General features: G+C 44.3%; 1 protein-coding gene and 1 long non-coding RNA gene across 3 annotated transcripts in view; one reads left to right on the forward strand and one right to left on the reverse strand.

The window, feature by feature from the left end:
• The window catches only part of LOC111769623 (uncharacterized), an 86090-nt gene that overhangs the window by 14944 nt on the left and 49734 nt on the right, over positions 1 to 21412 (reverse strand). The window lies entirely within an intron of this gene.
• Positions 135 to 6488, forward strand: CASP14 (caspase 14). 2 transcript variants are annotated; one of them, XM_001499141.5, is made up of 7 exons: positions 135 to 635; positions 2069 to 2138; positions 2942 to 3091; positions 3188 to 3413; positions 3571 to 3687; positions 3863 to 3966; positions 4472 to 6488. In XM_001499141.5, exons 2-7 carry the CDS (start codon positions 2112 to 2114, stop codon positions 4574 to 4576), a joined length of 729 nt encoding a protein of 242 aa, XP_001499191.1. In that variant the 5' UTR covers positions 135 to 635; positions 2069 to 2111; the 3' UTR covers positions 4577 to 6488. The 2 variants fall into 2 exon arrangements, with proteins under 2 accessions (XP_001499191.1, XP_070102597.1); XM_070246496.1 differs by lacking the exon at positions 2069 to 2138 and having other exon boundaries at positions 300 to 635.

Below are 21412 nucleotides of genomic sequence, written 5' to 3' on the forward strand. Positions count from 1 at the left end.
TGGATCTGAATGCCAACTATGCCGATTACTGGTGGAGTGACCTCGGCAGTCATTTCACCTCTGTGAATCTCAGTTGCCTCTTCTGAAAAATGGGAGCAACGATGCTGATATCTTGGGGCTGTTGAACACTCGATGAGTTAATAAAAAGTGAAACTGGTGCTATCTCACAGTTGAATGTGGAAGGGATGGAAGTGGACATCATGGCGGAAATGATGGATTGATGATAGCCGGATGAACTGGACCTGGGGAGTGCTTTGTGGTTAGGCTGGCATAAAAGCCCTGGCCGATTTGAGTACTCTGTCTCAGCCTTCTTACCCAGGGGATGTTGGCTGAGCTTTGCCGTGACTCATTCCGCGGGCGTTTGGCTCCATTTCTTCACAAAGTCTGTGCCAAGGGTGTGTCCCTCCCATCATGAGGTTTCTCAAGTGACAGAAAACTTGCTGGAAATAAAGGGCCAGATGGCTGTGCTGCCCAATTCATAGACAGGCCTCTCAGGGGAAACCTGGGATGGTCCCGCACTGTCAGCCTCTTCTCTGAGGTCAGCAGGTGGGCCTGACCCCTCCTCAGTGGCTGTTGGCAACGAGGAGAGTGACAAGACTCGGCCTGGCTTTAGGGAGCAGCTGGTTCTGGAGCCGGTAAGTGACTTGGCAGATATCAGTCCTTCTCTCTCTCAATCTCAATCTCAATCTCTCTCTCCTTCTCATTCTCCCCCTCTCCCTTCACGAATGGATGCTCTGGCCAGTTTGGGGAGAACTTAAGAAATTTGCATCCATTCATCCTTCCTTTCATTTGTTCATTTGTTTTTTATTTGTTTACTCAACCAAAAGCTCTGCTGTAATGCAAGCATAAAGAGTCTGGAAAAAGGGAGAAGTAACTTCCAGTGAGTTAACAGGGATCATAAAATCTACCTTGCTAGATTGTTGAAAGGCATCTAGCACTCTTTCAAGGTCCTTTTCAGATGGAAAAACCAAGACTCAGAGAGGAGAGTCCGATGCTCAAGTTCCCTAGCTGGGCAGGGGCCAGAGGCAGGACTCCATCCTGGTGTGTCTGGCTCCAGAGTCCATGCTCCTTCCACTCTCTCTCACAGTATTTGGTTCCTCTGTCCTCACAGCACTGGCTCCATTGCACGTGTGCATGTGTGTGTGTGTGTGTAAGAGAAAAAGAGAGACAGAGAGGATGTTCATTTCTGTCATAAACTAGAGCTACATGAGGGCAGGGAGCATGTCTGTCTTACAGAGTGTATTCCCAGTGTCTAGCACATAGTAGGCTCCCAGAAAATATTTTCTGGATAGATAGATGTATGAGTGGTTGGATGGATAAGGTGGATGGATGGATGGATCGATCGATGGATGAGTGAACGGTGGGGGAAGGCATAGCAGACATTATGCCACCCAAATTGGTAAAGAAGCATTCCAAGCTGAGGAGGAAGTGTAAGAAAAAACAAGGAGATGAGAAAACCCCAAGAATACGGCAGAAGTCATTCTGTTCAGCCAGAGAGTAGAATAGGACTCAGAGATTAGAATGAAGAAATTGGACAGATGTTCAGGCTCGAGGCAGACAGAGGGAGCTGGATTAACTTGTTCGGATCAGAGACCCACTGGGACAGTTTCAAAGTAGTGTTACCACTTTGATGACATTCTCATTTTAAACCCAACCCCAAAGCATCTCCTTGTTGATGTCTCCCCAGACAGCCACTCCTGGTTGGCAGAGGGGAGCCCACGGGGCCACTGGCCCCTCATCAGTCCAGGGTCTTCAGGGGGATGTCCAGTCTGTCACAGGCTGGCGAGTGTCTGGAGGGAAGGGTAGGGAAAGTCTCACATAGGTGGCATTGTGGGGCAGGCCTAGCAGGGGCTCTGGACATCCAGGGATGGAAGACACCATTGGAGTGTCACATTAAGGAGGACACACTTTGTGGACTGTCATCTCTTCCCCAGGTCTGACCATAAACCAAGTCCCCACCACTGGCATCTTATATAGCCTCAAAATTCAGACAAACAAACTAGTCTGTCCCATGCGCCCCTCTTCCTTCCTTTGGAGACCTTCAATCTATCTTCTCTTCACCCCCCAGGATCAGCCAACGGTGCTGAAAGCCACTCAGAGTCAGAGGAAACATGAGCAATCCTCGGCCCTTGGAAGAGGTGGGCTGGGTGCGGGTTGGGGGTGACGGGCGGGAGCATCTGTGGAGGGACGTGAGGAGCATAATGCTTCAGAGACAGTGGAGGGGGTGAAAAGTCATGACCTGGATTCAGAGCTATAGGGTGCTATGTGATCATTCAGACAGAGAAAATCACTCAGAGATGGAACCCAAGTCTGGGGGAACCCTGAGACATCTGTTTCAGCGATCAAATTCTCATCACTGCGCTGCCCAGGATCCTACTCCTCTTCTGAAAAAGAATTTTGACCCCCATATCCTTCTTCCTCAGACAGCATGAGATAGGGTCTCAGTATTAGCTTCAGAAATTCTAAGACCTCTACAAGCGAGAAAGTAACGCTCGGAACGCTTTTGGGAAGAATGAAGAGAGACAAAGCCACCAAGTGTGACAACTGGAAAGGACTTTAAAATCACACACACACACACCCATGGTCCATATTTGGAAACTGAGGCTCAGCTAGGAGCAGTGACTTGCCCAAGTTCACACACGGATAAAACAGAGCCAGAACCCAGGTTGAGTCGCCAGATTCGGCAAATAAAAATAATGGATGCCCAGTCAAATCTGAATTTCAGATCAATAACAAATAATTTGTAGTAAAAGTATATCCCATGAAATATATGGGTTTTACTTATGCTAAAAAACTTAAATTTTTTAATCTGAAATTTGAGTATAACTGACCATCCCATATTTAACCCGGCAACCCCAACCCCAAGCCTCTTTGGAACACACCACCTGCTTCTCCTTGACCTCCCTCCTCATCTGAGGATTTTTGTCATCTCTTGGCCCAGGAGGCATACGACATGTCAGGCGCCCGCTTGGCCCTGACGCTGTGCGTCACCAAAGCCCGGGAAGGTTCAGAGGCGGACCTGGATGCCCTGGAGCGCATGTTCCAGCAGCTGGGGTTTGAGAGCACCACGAAGAGGGACCCCACCGCCCAGGTATCGTGCAACCAGCCCCAGGCCAGCGGGGAGGGGCTGGACCAGAAAAGTGGGCTCTGGGGCCACACCTGAGTCTGGCCATTCCTCTCACTCCAGCAATTCCAGGAAGAATTGGAAAAATTCCAGCAGGCCATGGATGCCCGGGAAGACCTCGTGAGCTGTGCTTTTGTGGTGCTCATGGCACACGGGGTGGAAGGTCGTCTCAAAGGGGAGGACGAGCAGATGGTTGAGCTGGAGAGCCTCTTCGAGGTTCTGAACAACAAGAATTGCCAAGCCCTGAAAGCCAGGCCCAAGGTGTACATCGTGCAGGCCTGTCGAGGAGGTGGGGACAGAGCCAGGACCACAGAGCTTGTGCTCCTGGTCCAGCCCCATCCTAGATCCGGTGCCCCGGCTGAGCCTTCATCGCCAATCTGTCTTGTGGCCTTCCCCTTTTCCTATCTTCTTTCTGACTTGGCCTCTTCCTCTCCTCGATGCTTCAGAACAAAGGGACCCTGGTGAAACAGTAGGCTCAGATGACATCATGATGATCGCAAAAGACAGTCCCGAAACCATCCCAACGTACACGGACACACTCCACATCTACTCCACCGTGGAGGGTATGACTCCCAGCTGACGGGGTGGCCTTCTGCTCCTAGGCCTCACCCACCGCTCCTGACCCCCGAGACGCTCTTCCAGGACCCACCCTCTTTCAGGGCCTCCTGCACCACACACCCCCCCACCCGCCTGCCCCCTGTGGGAGCTCCCCTGAGCCCGCTTTTCTGAAATCCCCAGGGTACATCGCCTACAGACATGACAAGGAGGGCTCCTGCTTCATCCAGACACTGGTTGATGTGTTCACAGAGAGGAGAGGCCCCATCCTGGAGCTGCTGACGGAGGTGAGTTGGAACGAGGTACCTGGAACCCCTACCCAGCCTGAGCAGGGAGCAACAACAGTGGGCTGAGCCTCTTCACACCTTCCTGCTTTTCCCCCTCCCCCGCCGCAGCCCCAAATCCAATCTGAGTCCCAACACAGGAACTAGGATGCTCATCTCCCAGCAACGACTTTCCCTAAAGCAGGGAATGTCAAAGCCCACGGTGTGTGCCATGATTTAGACGAAACACGCGCAAATTTCTGTGAACAAAATCCTCAGGTTTAACCAATGTTTGAGCACTTTTTTCTTCCAATGGTTATGTGCTTTTATGGTGGATTAGGGAAAAAACATAACAAGAATGTGCAACCAGTGATTCCATAGAGATTATAATTCAAGATGAGACAATAAAGGTCTCCCATCTTAGGACATGGAGACCCGCCCGCCCTGTTCTCTAACCTTCTCCTCGTAAGCCCATTACCCCAGCCCCCGCAGTGACCCAGGCCCAAGCTGACCACCTCTGTTGCTGCAGGTGACCCGGCGGATGGCTGAGGCAGAGCTGGTTCAGGAAGGAAGAACGAGGAAAGTGAACCCCGAAATCCAAAGCACCCTTCGGAAACGGCTTTATCTGCAGTAGAAGTAGAAAGGGTAGCAGGGGCTCTCTTTCAGGTCCTCTCTCTGCCCCACAGATATTTAGAGGCGGCTTCACCACTTTCCCAAAGTTTTCTTTCCCCAAGGCCAAATGGCACCAGCCCCTCTTTCATCACATCCCTCATGCAGGCCCTCCTCCAATCCATTCCTGTCCTTCTCAGAACAAGCCAGGTAAAACTGAGCACAAGGCATGGTGGTAACATTAACAGCACCTCCCTCAGGCTGGAATCTCTACCTCTATCAATGCAACCTAAGAGCCTATTCACTTACCCTAATTTCTGCTCCTATTTTCAGCTGACAACCTCTGCTTTCTCCCATGAATCATACCTATGCAAATGTAACTGCACAAGGCTCAAGACTTTCCATCGATAAACCAATGCCCACTCACCACCTCCCACCCCAACCAAACCCTGGCTGGCTCCTGAGTCTCACCCGGAGTTGTAATGTCCTCCTGAGAACCACATCCATCCCCCTCTCCCAGAGACTCCCTTCCAACCCTGGAAATTCAGTAAGACAAAAATTGTTCTCTCGCCAAGATCCTTCTTCCTTGGCTTAGCACGCTGGTGCCTTGACACAATTCTCCTTCTAGCTCATGAGCTTTCTCTGGCTAACGGAGCTGCCTCCTCCATTTCTGGGTCTCTCCCTCCCAATTAATGCCATGCACACACACACACACACTGCACTCTGCTCTCTCTCCAAGAAAATCCATCTGCTCATTCGTTCTCACGGTTTCAACTTTCAACCACCGAATCAGAGTACATTGGAGCTATGGCAAATCCCCTAGTGTCACCTGCTATATTTCAGACAGTGTGATAGAGGCCCAGAGAGGTTAAATGGCTTGTCAAACGCCATACAGTGAGTCACTGGGAGGGTCCAGGTCTGGCTTCCAATCCAGCTCCCTTGCCCCTGCCAGCTAAGCCTTGACCCATCAGACAACTTTTCTGATTAGAGGAACTGCCTGATAAAAGTTCTCCCTACCTTAGAGGTAGAAGGTCCCTGGAAGACTCTTAAGGATCTGTGATAACCAGCAGTCAAGGTTGCCTCGCTGGGATTTCGGCACTGGGCTGGAATTTGGAGCAGATGCACTGCCTTCCGAGTCTCTGATGCACGTCTCCCCATCTCCAGCCCTGACCTTTCCCAGTCAAATAGCCTGTGGGCATATCTGCCATCATTGAAAATTCATGGCTAAAGAGGAGTCCTTCCTTGCAGGCCCCTCCTCCAAGTGTTCCCTGACACTCTGGACCTCAGACCCTAGGTTCAGAATTTCGTAGTTTTCTATGACTTTCCTCTTCTTCCATCTTCATATGCCACTAACCACCACAACCAGCCCAGTCTGACTTTGAAACAGTTTTCATATCTGTCTTCTCATCTCTTACACGTCGCTCTTCAGGCTCAAGTCCCATCCTCTCACGTCTGGGTCTTTGCACCTGCTGCCTTCCTTGCCTCTCTGCCCATCTCATCCCTCATCTGCTCTCCACACCATCAACAAGTCTCGATCTTCCTAGAACACTCAGGAAGACACAGCAGCACCCCACTATTTACAGACCAAGGTCAAACTTCACATCCTGATTTCTCACACCCTTACAATTCCATCTCCTACCAGCCATCAGCTAAATTCATTCCCCATCTTCCGCTCCGTGAATTCACTCTTCCAACAGAAATAATGTCCTCATACTCATCCTCCCTTTGCCAAGCTAGAGTGCCTTCTGTCTCCCTTCACCCCTTTCCACTACGTCCCACCTCTACTTATTCCGGAGAGCCACTCCCAATATTCTTTCTAGTTGATTCCACTCTCTGGCCCAGGATGAGACACTGACGATTGCAGTTTCTTAAGGGCAGGGGGCAAGTCTTTGATGAACATAATGGGTGTTCAATAAACAGTTGTCAAAGTTTAAAAATATGTGTTGGAATCTTGCCTCTGTGCTTAAGCTGGTGGGCTGATGTGAAAGGTGTTATGGGTTTGACTTCTTTTTCCCAATGGTCAGCTACCTCCCAGGTGTGTCTATTGTTCCCAGAGAATCCAGAGCCTCCTCCCTTCTCTTTCATAAAAGCAGATATCTTGGGATTTTGTAAAGTTACAAGCCACGTTTCCATGCCAAGTGGCTATATTTTGCATGATTGTTCCATCTCCAGAATCCTCCAAAGGAAGCCTCCAGACACAGAACTGTAGCTTCTCAGAACCCTAGAGGACCTTGGAGATCAGCTAGTTACAGGATCACAAATATTTAGCAAGTGTGCCATCTCTCTCTATCCAGGTGTCCATGGCAGACATGACTAATCGAACACATCTTCTTTCCTGTGGAACTCGGGTGTGGCCTCAAAGTCTTTCTCCTCTCAGCCCACAGGAAGCATAGGTACGTCAGGCCTGATCCTGTTGAACCCCTTCACTGGGGAGTGACTTCTCTAGGGTCACCAAGTTCTTAAGTAGTAAAACCAGGGCTCCTCATTCTACGGTATCAGCCATGGCAGCAGCTGGGGCTTTATCCAAGGGAATAGCAGAGCAAGTGGCTGAGACAGGCGTGAGTACACAGGGCCAAGTAGATCTTGGATGATGCATATACTCAGTCTTATACACCCACCATGTATAAACCTGTGGTCCAAACACCCCATGATTCTGGAGTCTCTGAATACAGGGGTCAGCAAATGATGGCCGACTCACCAAATCCAGCCTGCAGCCTGTTTTCACAAATAAAGCTTTATTGGCACACAGTCAAGCTCATTCATTACATATTGTCAATTTCTACCTTTGCCCTGCAACAGCAGACTTGAGTAGTTACAACAGACAGCACACGGCCTGCAAAGCCAAAAACATTTACTGCCTGGCCCTTTACAGAAAAAGTGTGCCAACTCCTGCCTTAATATCCTTCCAACAAATTCCCATTTTGCTGAAGTCAGCCGGAGTTGGTCACCACCAAGAACCACACCTGACACAACAGGTGACACAGCACTGAAATCCATGGCTTAGTTCTTCAAGACCCCTGATTAAGGATTTCCCCCAAGTGAGGACTGAAAAGTTCATCCTGGAAGTTTATTACTGAGCATCCAAGGCAGATCCAGGTTTTGCAGGACCTGTATGATTGGTGCGGGAGGAGTTCCTCCTTAAGAAAAATACGAGAATACCAACACGGAGTTAGTACAGCCACATAAGCAGATTCTCAGTCTCTCCAGGGCCTTGGAGGGTCCGTAAAGTGAGAGTCCTGCTGTTCATGCTGTGTTCACTTCACAGCAAGTCCACCTCTGTCCACCTCTGTTCTCCGGGTCATTTTCCAACAGCAGCCAGAATAGTTATTTTGAAATGGAAATCCGACCTGCTGCATGACTTTTTAGAGTCTTTCGGTGGTTTCCCACTCTTCTTTGGATGAGTAAAAAGTCTTAATTTGACTTCTAGGTTCTCATCTCTAACCCTTCACTTTTTTTGTCCCGGCCACTTTGGCCTTCTTTTTTTCCCACCTCAGGTACCTCTGCCTAGATCATTCCACCCAACCACCTCTTCATCCTCCATTTTAAAGCTCCAGTATCATTTCTTCAGGGAGTCTCCTTGTTCATCACCCCAGACGAGACCAACACTTACAGTTCTCTGTGGGCTTTTTCTTCCAACCACAAGTCATGCTTTAAAATTATGTCTTTAGTTTTGTGATTATTTATTTATAATCTAGCTCCTCCATTTAAAGGCTTCAAGACTAGATTTCTGTTGCCATAAGCCAGTGAGCTTCAGGGGACGATTTGTTACTACAGCATAACCTAACCTACGCTGACTGATATGACAAGCAAAACTGCAGCCTAAAGTGGAGGAGCCAGGTCTAAGAAGTACACATTACAATGAAAGATGCTCCAAGGTCCCCAGCAGCCAAACAGGAAATTCAAAGCCTCCATGAGATAAAAACAAATCTATTTCCTATATTTATGAGTAGTTTATGCTGAGCCACGTTAAAAGTTTATCCACTTAAGCATTTTGCATTATACGCACGTATCAAATCATCACATTGCACACCTTAAACTTCCACAATGTTACATGTCAATACTATCTCAATAAAGCTGGGAAAATTCTTAATCACCAAGTTTTTTTTAATTTTTAAAGTATATCCACTAACAAAGGAGGCACAAGGAACTGATGGCCTAAGCCATCTAAAGGCCTCAGTTCAGCCCAAGACAGGAAAGGGCGCGGACATCCAGCTTTGAGAACTGGGAATACAAACCGGTCTGCCTTCTTTCTGACTGGCTGAGTTATTTAGAGGGTAAAACATTTCGGCTGCTTATGAAGTTGCTCTTCCAGATGATCAGTTATAGGAAATGAAGTCACCCTTATCTCGGCCGATTAATTAAACCAATCGCCCTCCTGTGTAGCTCCTTGCCCACAGTCCACACTATGGCCTCAAGGTGAGCTCCTTATGCCCAGGTGGCTTCTTGTTATGTTCTAACAATATCAGATACAAGAGGGAGACAGGAAGAAGGAAGAGGGACACACGACTTGGCTCTTCCCATGTTGGTGACCAGCAGCATCAGGTCATTCCATTATTCAACTTTCTTGGCCCACGTGCAAAACAAGCATCACTGTGCCCCCTCAAATATACCAGGACCAGCTGGTGAGCAACGCCTCCTCAGAGGAATGGGTGCCAGATCCACATGGTATCCTCCATTCCCTCATCTAAGCTTGTAGGGTCCGGTAACCACAGCTATTCCCTTCTTTTTCAGGCCTAGGCTGCTCAGTTGATTCCACAGAAACCCTCCCTGTTTCAACTCTAGTAGGGCTTTCTTATCTTTCTGGTCATCCAGAATCCACACATTCAATGCCCTCTCTTAAAATATCTTGAGTGCTTCCAAAAGTCCCATGCACCCGTATGTTCATTGAAGCATTATTTACAATATCCAAGATGTGTAAGCAACCTAAGTGCCCATCAACTGATGACTGAGCAAAGAAGATATGGTATATGTATGCAATGAAATACTACTCAGCTATTAAAAAGAATAAAATCATCCCATTCACAACAACATGGATGGACCTTGAGGGAATTATGTTAAGTGAAATAAGCCAGATAGAGAAAGACAATCTCTGTATGACTCCACTCACATGAGGAATTTAAAAATGCAGCCAAAGAGAACAGATTAGTGGCTACCAGGGGAAGAGGGGGTGGGCACAAAGGGTGAAGGGGTGCACCTACAACAGGACTGACAAACAATAATGTACAACTGAAATTTCACAAGATTGTAAACTATCATAAACTCAATAAAAATTAACTTAAAAAAATACCTTGAGTGCTTCTACAACATGAATGAATCTTGAAAATGTGCTAAGTGAAATAAGCCAGACACAAAAGCACATATATTGCATGATTCCACTTATCTGAGGTATCCAGAATAGGCAAATTCATAGAGACAGAAAGTATATTCGAGGTTACCAGGGGCTGGAGGCAGGGGGAATGAGGAGCTCTTGTTTAATGATTACAGAGTTTCTGTTTGTGGTGATGAAAACGTTTTGGAAGTACATAGCCCTGTTGGTTGCACAATATCATGAATATAATTCATTCCACTGAACTTTACACTTAAAAATGGTTAAAATGGGGGGCTGGCCCTGTGGCTGAGTGGTTAAAGTTCCACATGCTCTGCTTTGGCGGCCAAGGTTCACGGGTTCGGATCCTGGGCGCAGACCTACTCCACTCATCAGCCACACCGTGTAGGCACCCCACATGCAAAATACAGGAAGACTGAAAAAAAGAATACAGGAAGATCGGCACAGATGTTAGCTCAGGCAGAATCTTCCTCACCAAAAAAAAAAAAAAAGATTAAAATGGCAAATTTTACATTATATATATTTTACTGCAATTTTTAAAAATTAATAATGTAAATAACTGCTCACCCAAAGAAAAATAGAGTTAGTGCCCTTGCACATTACTAACAGAGTGCTTTTTGAATAGAGAGCATGATTAACTTTGGATGGGAAGGCAAGTTTTTACTGAGGAAATGTAATTTAAGGTATAAGAGGAGGTGGTGCTATCTACACGAGACAATGGATGTTAACTAAACCCACTGTGGTAATTATTTCACAATATATGTAAATCAAACCATCATGCTGTACCCCTTAAACTTACACAGTGATGCATGTCAATTATTTCTCAATAAAACTGGGAGAAAAATAATAATGTAATATACAAAAAATGATGAATTATACACTTTAAGTGGGTAAATTGTATGGTATGCAAATTATATTTCAATAAACTTGTTTAAAAATTTTCTTGAGTCCTTTAAAGTGAAGAAAACTACCTTAACCAAATGAAGAAGGTTAACATCAACAGGGATTCATATGGATTTTGTGTACCCTCTGATACGATGTAATTAAAGAGCATTTCACCTCTGGGGTATTCTTTCCATAAACCCACAACCCCATCTAATCATGAGAAAAGCATCAGACAAATTCAGACTGGTTGACAACTAAAGGATAGCTGGCCAGTCCTCCTCAAGACTGTCAAGTTCATAAAGAATAAGGAGAGACTGAGTAACTATCACCAACTGAAGGAGACTGGGGAGATAGACAAACACAATGTGGTAACCTGGACTGGAGCTTGGGACAGAAAGAGGGCAAGAATGGAAAAATTCATAAAACCTTAATAAAGTCTAGAGTTTAGTTTTTGAGAAATAAATAAATGGGGCGTTCTCTTCCCAAAATTCCATAACCCCATGCTAACAATGAGAAAACTTCAGGTAAACCTAAATTGAAGGGCATTCTAATACCTTATCACTACTCTTTAAAACCATCAAGTTCATGAAAAACAGGAAAAGGCAGAGAAACTGTCATGGATCAGAGGAGAATAAAGAAACAAGATCGCTAAATGCAACGTGGTATCCTGCACTGGATCCTGCAACAGAAAAAGGACATTCGTAAGGAAACTGGCGAACTCTGAATAAAGTCTGGAGTTCAGACAGAACTGTGTCAATGTTAGTTTTAATGAATGTACCCTGGTTACATAAGATGTTAACATTAAAAGAATAGAACAGGAACTCCCTGTATTATTTTTGCAACTAAATGTATTCCAAAATGAAGAATTTATTAAAAATAAATGAAAATAACAACTGGGGTAGTTTTCGTTTCCCTGACAACTCTGATTGCTACAGGGTGTAATTATCAGTGATTATAAAGTAGTAGAAATGGACCTACAGTATGTAATCTATGTAAGTGAATTCACCAGTTTTAATCTGTTGCTATTAGAATAGAATGTAATTTCTGAGGCATGATAAAAGATTGGCAAAGTGTACAATTTTTTTACTAGACATTTGTGCAATGATAATTTTTTAGCATTTTAACATTTTTTCCAGTTTTATTGAGATATAATTGACATACAGCACTGTATAAGTTTAAGGTGTACAGCATAATGACTTGACTTACACATTTTGTGAAATGATTACCACAATAAGTTTAGTTAAATACATCAACTCATATAGATACCAAAAAAGGAAAAATAAAAAAACGGTTTTTTCCTTGTGATGAGAACTCTTAGGATCCACTCTCTTAACAACTTTCAAATCACCATCCAGCAGTGTTAGCTATAGTCATCAGGTTGTACATGACGTCCCTAGGACTTATCTATCTTACAACTGGAAGTTTGTGCCTTTTGACCACATTCATCCTATTCCCCCTCTTCCCACACCCACTTTTGGTAACCACAAATCTGATCTCTTTTTCTATGAGTTTGGTTTTGGGTTTTTTCTTTTTTAGATTCCACATATAAGTGAGATCATGTTAAATTTTGACATTATACTTGACTCGAGAAAAATTTAGATTTTGCACCTGGTTCTGGGGTTAGAACACTACGGTACCAAAATGAATTATCATTCAACCGCTCAACACCATCCTGGGTGGGTTTAACCCTTTAAGGCAACGTATCTATTCCTTTGGACAGATTCTTGGTGAGGGGACGGCTGGAGGAGACTAGGGAACTCGTATTGAGCATTTCCTGGCCACACCCAACATTTTCCCACCGATTGTTCTCTAGAATATGGTGAAGCTAGCGTTGATGGGAAGACTGAACGAATGATCCTCCCATCCAAACCACAGAATTAAAGAAGGTTTGCAAACCCAGAAGACACGCCCCTGGTTGTTCACATTGATTGTGCAAATATCCAAGTGGGGTTTTTATGTCACAGTTTCCCAGACTTTGGTCTTTGGCATGCTGTGTCTACATACCCCTGTACTGTTAGTTTGCTTATATTTCTCTTTAAACTGATTCTTTCTTTTACCACTTAAAGGCAAACTGTTGTCCATACAATGGAATATTATTTGGCAATTAAAAAAATGAAGTACTGATGCATGTTATAACATAGATAAACCTTGAAAACATTATGCTCTTAAAGGAGAGGCCACTCTTTCTGGCTTCAGGTGAAGCAAGGACCAACAGGCAGAAATGTTGAGTAAGCAGATTTTAGCTTAACCTGAGGAAGAACCTTCTAGCCCTGTAAACTACCCCCATTGAAACTGCCCAGCTCTGAATTTCAAGACCTCCCTGCTCAGCACCTCTGAAGCTGTTTAAGCAGAGCTCACCCACAACAAGCCCCAAAACAGACTCTGCAAACCCCAGGCCAGCACATAGGAGTTATTCTGCACTGGCAGGCAAAGAAATGCAAATTCCACCAGCCCTGCAGGGAGCTGTTAAAACCCTAACCAATTAGCTCAGAGTTTTATGAGCTAGCAGTAAAACTCCTGGTGGCAGTATAAATTGTTAGAAGCTTTGGGAAGTACTGACTTTGTCAAAACCTATAAAAATGTTCTCTTCTTTTGATCCAGTAATTCCACTTCGGGAAAGTTGACATAAAGAAATAATTCAACAAAAGAAGAAAACATTTAGGGGCCAGCCCAGTGGCACAGCAGTTAAGTTCACACATTCTGCTTTGGTGGCCTGGGGTTCACTGGTTCGGATCCTGGGTGCAGACCTACACACAGCTTGTCAAGCCATGCTGTGGCAGGCGTCCCACATATAAAGTAGAGGAAGATGGGCATGGATGTTAGCTCAGGGCCAGGCTTCCTCAGCAAAAAGAGGAGGATTGGCAGCAGATGTTAGCTCAGGGATAATCTTCCTCAAGAAAAAAAGAAGAAGAAAAAATTGTAAGTGGTTATCTCAGCCTTATCTACAATTCTAAAAAGTAACAAGAAGGTTAAGTGAATCTTTATTTATGCACTCCACGGGATATTAAGCAGCCATCGAAGTGGTAATCATGAAGACACATGGCAATAGAGAGGAGAGTGATCATGGAACATTAGGTAGGGGAAAGCGCAGGAGAAAATGATATGTCCTGTGCTGTTCCAACCAAGTGCAAATACACACGCAGATGGGCCTAGAGTGGACGGAAACTAAACGGGGCGAGATTCTCTAAATACAGCATTACTTTTTGCATGTGCTATTTCCTCTGCCTGGAATGTTCTCAAACATATAGACACACACAAATGCACACATTCACATGCACACATATACACTCACATATACCCATGCACATATGTCCACACAATACGCATACAGATACATAAGTACACATTCACATACACACATATGTACTCGTGCATAACATAACTCATGTTATGGGCTGAATTGTGTCCCCCAAAATTTATATGTTAAAGTCCTAACCCCCAGGACCTCAGAGTGTGACTGTATTTGGAGACAAGGTGTTTAAACAGGTGATTAAGGTCAAATGGAGTCATTAGGGTGGGCCCTAATCCAATATGACTGATGTCCTTATGAGAAGAGGAGATCAGGACACAAACAGTTAGGGAAGACGATGTGAAGACAGAGAGAAGATCACCAGCTAACAGTCAAAGAGAGAGGCCTTGAATAAATCAACCAGGTCGATGCCTTGACCTGATACTTCCAGCCTCCAGAACTTTCAGAAAATTAATTTCTGTTGTTCAAGACACCCATTGTCTGATATTTTTTAATGGCAGCCTTAGGAAGCTAATACGCACACAAACCTATGCCTACACAATAGACATACACACGTATATATTCATATACACACACACATGCCCACACAATACACATATACACATATGTACACATTTGCATACACACGTAGATACTCGTATGCATACACATGTGCCCACACAGTACATATACACGCATGTGTACACATTCACACACATGTAGACATTCATATACACACATATGCCCACACAGTACACATACACATATGTACACATTCACACACGTAGACACTCATATACACACATATGTACACATTCGCACACACATGTAGACACTCATATACACACATGCTCACATAATACACGTATACACATATGTACACATTTTCATACACAGACACTCATATACACACACATATGCCCACACAGTACACATACACACACATATACACATTCGCACACACGCGTAGACACTCATATGCCCACCCAGTACACACACACATATGTACACATTTGCACACACACATAGACACTCATATGCCCACACATATGCCCATACAGTACACATACACACATATGTACACATTCATACGCACACATGTATACACTCATATGTACACATAGACATATGTCCACACAATACACATACACAAACACTCCCTTCTCCTTTAAGACCTGGCTCACCTCACTACTTCTCTGATTGCATTCCCTGGCCCTTTCATGAGTTCCTTTTTCTTCTATTATCTAACCAGTTTATTCATTCTTTCATCCCACAAATATCTGTTGAGCACTCACATTCCTCCAAGAGCTGGTAATACAGCAGTGACCAGACCCAATCTCTTCTCCCTGGCACTCACACTCAATTATAATATGTATCTCATTGAGTTGGAGTTTTTGTTTATATGCCTACCTTCTACCTCAGACTATGAACTCATAGGATATCTAGCAAATAATACTTGTATCTGTAGAGAAGAGACTTAATAGATTTCTGTTGACCTCATAGGTAGATAGATGGATAAATTTGCCAAATAAAGAATTGTCTTAGGTTGGTGGAATCTGGGTTTCTTGATTTGATAACTTGGATTCCCCTAAAAGCAACTGCTAAGACAAGTCTTTAGGTGCAAGATGACTCCAGGAATAATGATGAAGGAGCTGAGAAGTGAGATGGAGCAGGGAGGCAAGCCAGTAAAGAGAGAGTTAATGAATTGAGCCTCAATTCTGCTGGAGGCCTATGGGAGACGGAACAGAACATGCCTCATAATTGTCCCACTGAGTGGCAAAGGATATGGGTATTTATCCATCATCTGATTGGCTTGGGGTTGCTTCTGTGGGTTTTAATTCCCTTGACATGTGCAGTCCTTCTCATGTAGGACCAAGCACGCTTAGGCATCTGATGAATCTGGTCAGGCAGAAAGATGCAAATGTTGGAGGCAAGAAGCCATCAACATATGCAGGATCTGTCCCCCAAACCTGAAGGTGACCTCTGAGGTGGACAGGTCACAAGTCCCTGACAGTATCTACTATCCTTCTGTTTCCATTTTTTTAATTTGGGAAGAAGTTGGTTTCTGTTACATGTTCTTTCAAGGAGAGGTGGTGTCTGTGTGTGTGTGCGTGTGTGCATGCGTATGCTTTCAATTTTGGAAGGAAGAAGTTCTGTGCCTACTCAGTATCTCTATCTGTCATAGTATTGCAGAAAAGATTCCTGCTTTGGGTGGGATATCAACCTAGAACAGGGGTCAACATATCACGGCCCACCAAATCTTGTCCAATGCCTGTTTTGTAAAACAGAGTTTTATTGGCACAAATTCACTACAATTCTTTCACTTGTTGCCTATGGCTTCTTTTGAACTACAAAGGTAGAGATGGGTAATTGCAGCAGAGATGGTATGGCTCACAAAGCGAATATATTTCTCTCTGGCCCTTTCTAGAAAAAGTTTGCCAACCTCTGAGCTACACAACTCTAACACTCATTCTTGTTTCTCTAAGACCATTTTAGGGGCTCCCTGGAGCTACGGATAAGTCATTTCTCCTTTTTTTCCTACTCCAAGTTGCTGCTTGACTGGTCAGGAGAGAAAATAAGAGGAAGAAACAGGCAGACACATTCTCTTAAAGGGAAAGGAAGTGACATCACTGTGAACCTGTATGTTCTTCACATGCACCCCTCATTTAACTTCCTGTCACAAGGAGCCTGCACAAGACGTGGCTACCGCCAATCTCTGTCTTCAGAGAAGAGATTAAAGCTTTGAGAGATGAGAGTATCACAAGCCAGTAAGTGACACAAGCCAATTCCATCTGTGCTCTGAACTCTTCCCACATTTAGTTTCCTTAAAAGGGCACCAATATTGATCATGCTTCAGACCCAGGACAGGAACAGAGACTCCAGAGCAAACCTCTGAGCCACTGTGAGTCAGGAACAAAGGAGATGGAGAGGGAGAGACCTGAGGCCAGTGTCAGGGTGTGGTAAAACTGATACCAACCCTGACATCAGTTTCCCTACATTAAACCCAGCATATATGGGGTTAAAACCAAAACACTCATTCCCTGCTTACTCCCTGGCTTCCTGGCTCCAGAATCTACTATCCTCCATGGAAACAGACACAGCCAGGGATAAGCACCTGGACTCATTATCTCCTCCCCACAAAGAGATACAGGCTGGTGGGAAAGCTGCCGGCCAGTGAGGTCGCAGGCTCCCTCCTCTCTGCAAGTCGTCTCAAGGTCAAAGACAGGCTGGTGGGAAAGCTCTGACCAGCAAGACCATATGTGTCTTGAAATTGACTTGCTGTGCAACGGGTGAGTGAACTCACTTCAGGTTCGATATCAGAACCTTATTCTAGCTGTTGGGAAAGAGCTTGACTTTCCAAATCTGGGGGGTGGCCCACCATGCCCTGCTCGCAAGCCTGCTAGTCATCAGGGTATCATAGCTAAAGCAATATGCTTTACCTCACCTTCCTTCTGCTGATAAAGCCTAAATGGGAGGGGGCTGAGCCTCAGAGATTCCTCACAAATACAGTCATGTGCAGCATAACAACGTTTCAGTCAATGACAGACTGTATATATGACAGTGGCCCTATAAGACCAAAATGGAGCTGAAAAATTCCTATCACCTAGTGATGTCATAGACATCGTAACGTCATAACACGATGCATTATCACCTGTTTGTTGTGATGCTGGTGTAAACAAACCTACTGCACTGCCAGCTGTATAAAAGTATAGTACATATAATTACGTGCAGTACATAATACTTGATAATAAACAAGTATGTTACTGGCTTATGTATTTACTATACTACACTTTTTCTTATTATTTTAAAGTGTGATTTTTCTACTTAGAAAAAAGTTTAATGAGCCAGCCCTGATGGCCTAGTGGTTAAGTTCGGTGCTCTCACCACTTCAGCAGCCCGGGTTCAATTCCCAGGCACAGAACCATGCCACTCGTCTGTCAGTAGCCATGCTGTGGTGGTGGCTCACAAACAAGAACCAGAAGGACTTACAAGTAGAATATACAACTATGCACTGGGGCTTTGGGGAGGGAAAAAAGAAGAGGAAGATTGGCAACAGATTGCTTTGCTCACCATGGTCCCTAAGTGTAAAAATCCACTGCTAGTGTTGCCAGTAACAAGCTATGTTGAAATTAAAAGTGATTAAGGACTGCAAAGGTTGAAAATCAGTGACGGTTATTGCTCACCACTTAGGCACATTCCATTCCACTATAGCTACAATCTTGAAGAACAAAAACAAAGTGATGGAAGCTGTTAAAGGATCTGCTTCATTGAAGGCAACAAGAAGGGCCTGTATCAGACATGGAGAAACTTCTGATGACCTGGACTGAAGACCAGACGCAGAAGCATATCCCTTTCAGCACCATGACAATCACGGCCAAAGCAAAAAGTTTGTGATGTTGAAAGAAAAGGCTGGACTTGACTACAAAGTGGAATTTGCTGCTAGCTCTGGGTGGTTTAAACAACCCAGGAGGTGTTATTCATTACATAATGTGAGGGTGAGTGGTGAGTCTGCAAGTGCTGATGTGAAGGCATCTGAAGAATTTGGGAAACTCTAGATATGCTGATTATGAAGGAAATCTCTGGAAACGGATGCTTGAAAGGCTTCCATCCATAAGAAGGCCAAGTCAATGCCAGACTTCCAGGCTTTTCAGGACAGGATAACAGTCTTGCTTGGGGGCACTGTCACAGGCCACAAATTGAAAGCCTTTGTGATCTGGCACAGTGAAAACCCCAGGGCCTTCAAGTCTATCAATAAGCACACACTGCCAGTGTACTACAGGAGCAGTAAGAAGTCATGGATGATCCAGCTCCTCTTCCAAGATGCCCCCCTGTAATGCTGTGCCAGCAAAAAGGAGAAGTACTGTTTGGAGAATAACATACCTCTCAAGATTTTGCTTATCGTTGATAATGTTCATGGATATCCTCTTTTTATTGGTGATCTTTATCCCAATACTAAAGCAGTGTTTCTCCCTCCAAACACCACTTCTTCTACCCAACCAATGAATCAAGGAGTTACAGAAGCTTTTAAGGCCTTCTACCTGAAGAGAACATTTGCCCAGGCTATTGCTGCAACTAAAGAAGATGCTGAGAAGACACTGATGCAATTCTGGAAGGATTACAACATCTGTGACTGCATCAAGAACTTGGCTTGGCTTGGGGTGATGTCGCCAAGAAGTGTATGAATGGCATCTGGAAGAAGACACTCAAGAGGCTCATCCATGACTTCAAAGGACTTGCCAAGGATGAGGAGGTTGCAAACATCCACAAGGCTGTGGTTGGGATGGCAAACAGCTTTAACCTGGGTGTGGATGGGGATGACACTGAGGAACTGCTGGAGGTGGCTCCTGAGGACTTGACCAATGAGGAGTCGTTGGAGCTGGAACAGGAACGTATAGCTGAAGAAGACGCAAGAGAAAAGGAAACAGCAGAAGAAAAGGAAGAAGAATTCCAGAGAAATTTCACAGTGAAGGGCTGAGCAGAAGCTTCTGCAGACCTCAACAAGCTCCTTAAAAGGTTTGAAAACATAGACCCCCAACACCAAAAGGTTTTCATTAATAGAGAGGAATGTTCACGGTGCGCTATCTGCTTACAAGTAAATCTATGATGAAAAAAAGAAACAAACCAAGCAAACCACCAACGACATATTTCTTAAAGGAGTGACACCTCCTCAAGAAGAGCCTCAGGCAGGTCCTTCAGGAGGTGTTGCAGAAGAAGGCGTTGTTATCACAGGAGATGACAGCTCTACGCTTGTTCCTGCCCTGAAGACCTTCCAGCAGGACAAGATGTGGAGGTGCAGTGGTATTGATGACCCTGACCCTGTGTAGGCCTAGGCTAATGTATGTGTTTGTATCTTAGCTTTTAACAAAAAAAGTTTAAAAAGTAAAAAAAAGATTGAGAAAAGCTTATAGAATAAGGCTATAAAGAAAGAAAGTAGTTTTGTACAGCTGTACAATGTGTTTTGTGTTTCAAGCTAAGGGTTATTACAAATTAGTCAAAAAGTTTTAAAAAATTAAAAAGTTTATATAGTAAAAATTTGCAGTAAGCAAAGGTTAATTTATTATTGAAGAAAGAAAAATATTTTTCTATAAATTTAGTGTACCCTAAGCGTACAGTGTTATAAAGTCGACAGCAGTGTCCAGTGATGTCCTAGGCCATCACATTCACTCACCACTCACTCACTCACTCACCCAGAGCAACTTCCAGTCCTGCAAGCGTCATTCACAGTAAGTGTCCTATAGAGGTGTACAATTTTTATCTTTTATACCCTATTTTTACTGTACCTTTCTATGTTTACATACACAAATACTTGCCACTGAGTTACAATTGCCTATAGGATTTAATACAGTAACATGCTGTATAAGTTTGTAGCCTCAGAGCAATAGGCTGCACCATATAGCCTAGGTGTGTAGTAAGCTATACCATCCAGGTTTGTGTAAGTACCCCCTATGATGTTTACACTATGATGAAACTGCCTAACAACACATTTCTCAGAACGTGTCCCTGTCGTCACATGACCCATGACTGTATTTATAGTCACCTAGATATTCTCAGACAATAGCAGGCAGAGAAGTCCTTAGCTCCATGGTCCTTGACCCTGGCTGTACCTCACACTCCCAAACCCAACAGTTCTGATTCAATAAGCCTGAAGTAAATCCCAGGCAATTACATTTTTTTTATTGAGTTATTGATAGGTTACAATCTTGTGAAATTTCAGTTGTACATTAATGTTTGTCAGTCATGTTGTAGGTGCACCCCTTCACCCTTTGTGCCCACCCCCCACCCCACCTTTCCCCTGGTATCCACTAAACTGTTCTTAGTCCATAATTTTAAATTCCTCATATGAGTGGAGTCATACACAGATTATCCTTCTCTCGCTGGCTTATTTCACTTAACATAATTCTCTCAAGGTCCATCCATGTTCTTGCAAATGGAATGATTTTGTTCTGTTTTGCAGCTGAGTAGTATTCCATTGTATATATGTACCACATCTTCTTTATCCATTCGTCTGTTGCTGGACACTTAGGTTGCTTCCACGTCTTGGTTATTGTAAACAGTGCTGCAATAAACATTGGGGTGCATAGGACTTTTGGGATTGCTGACTTCAAGCTCTTTGGATAAATACCCAGTAGTGGGATGGCTGGATCGTACGGTAGTTCTATTTTTAATTTTTTGAGGAATCTCCATACTGTTTTCCATAGTGGCTGCACCAGTTTGCAATCCCACCAGCAGTGTATGAGGGTTCCTTTTTCTCCGCAACCTCTCCAACATTTGTTGCTATTAGTTTTAGATATTTTTGTCATTCTAACGGGTGTAAGGTGATATCTTAGTGTAGTTTTGATTTGCATTTCCCTGATGATCAGCGATGATGAGCATCTTTTCATGTGCCTATTGGCCATCAGTATATCTTCTTTGGAGAAATG

Source organism: Equus caballus, chromosome 21 (genome assembly GCF_041296265.1).
Source record: "Equus caballus isolate H_3958 breed thoroughbred chromosome 21, TB-T2T, whole genome shotgun sequence".
NCBI classification, from domain to species: Eukaryota; Metazoa; Chordata; class Mammalia; order Perissodactyla; family Equidae; genus Equus; species Equus caballus.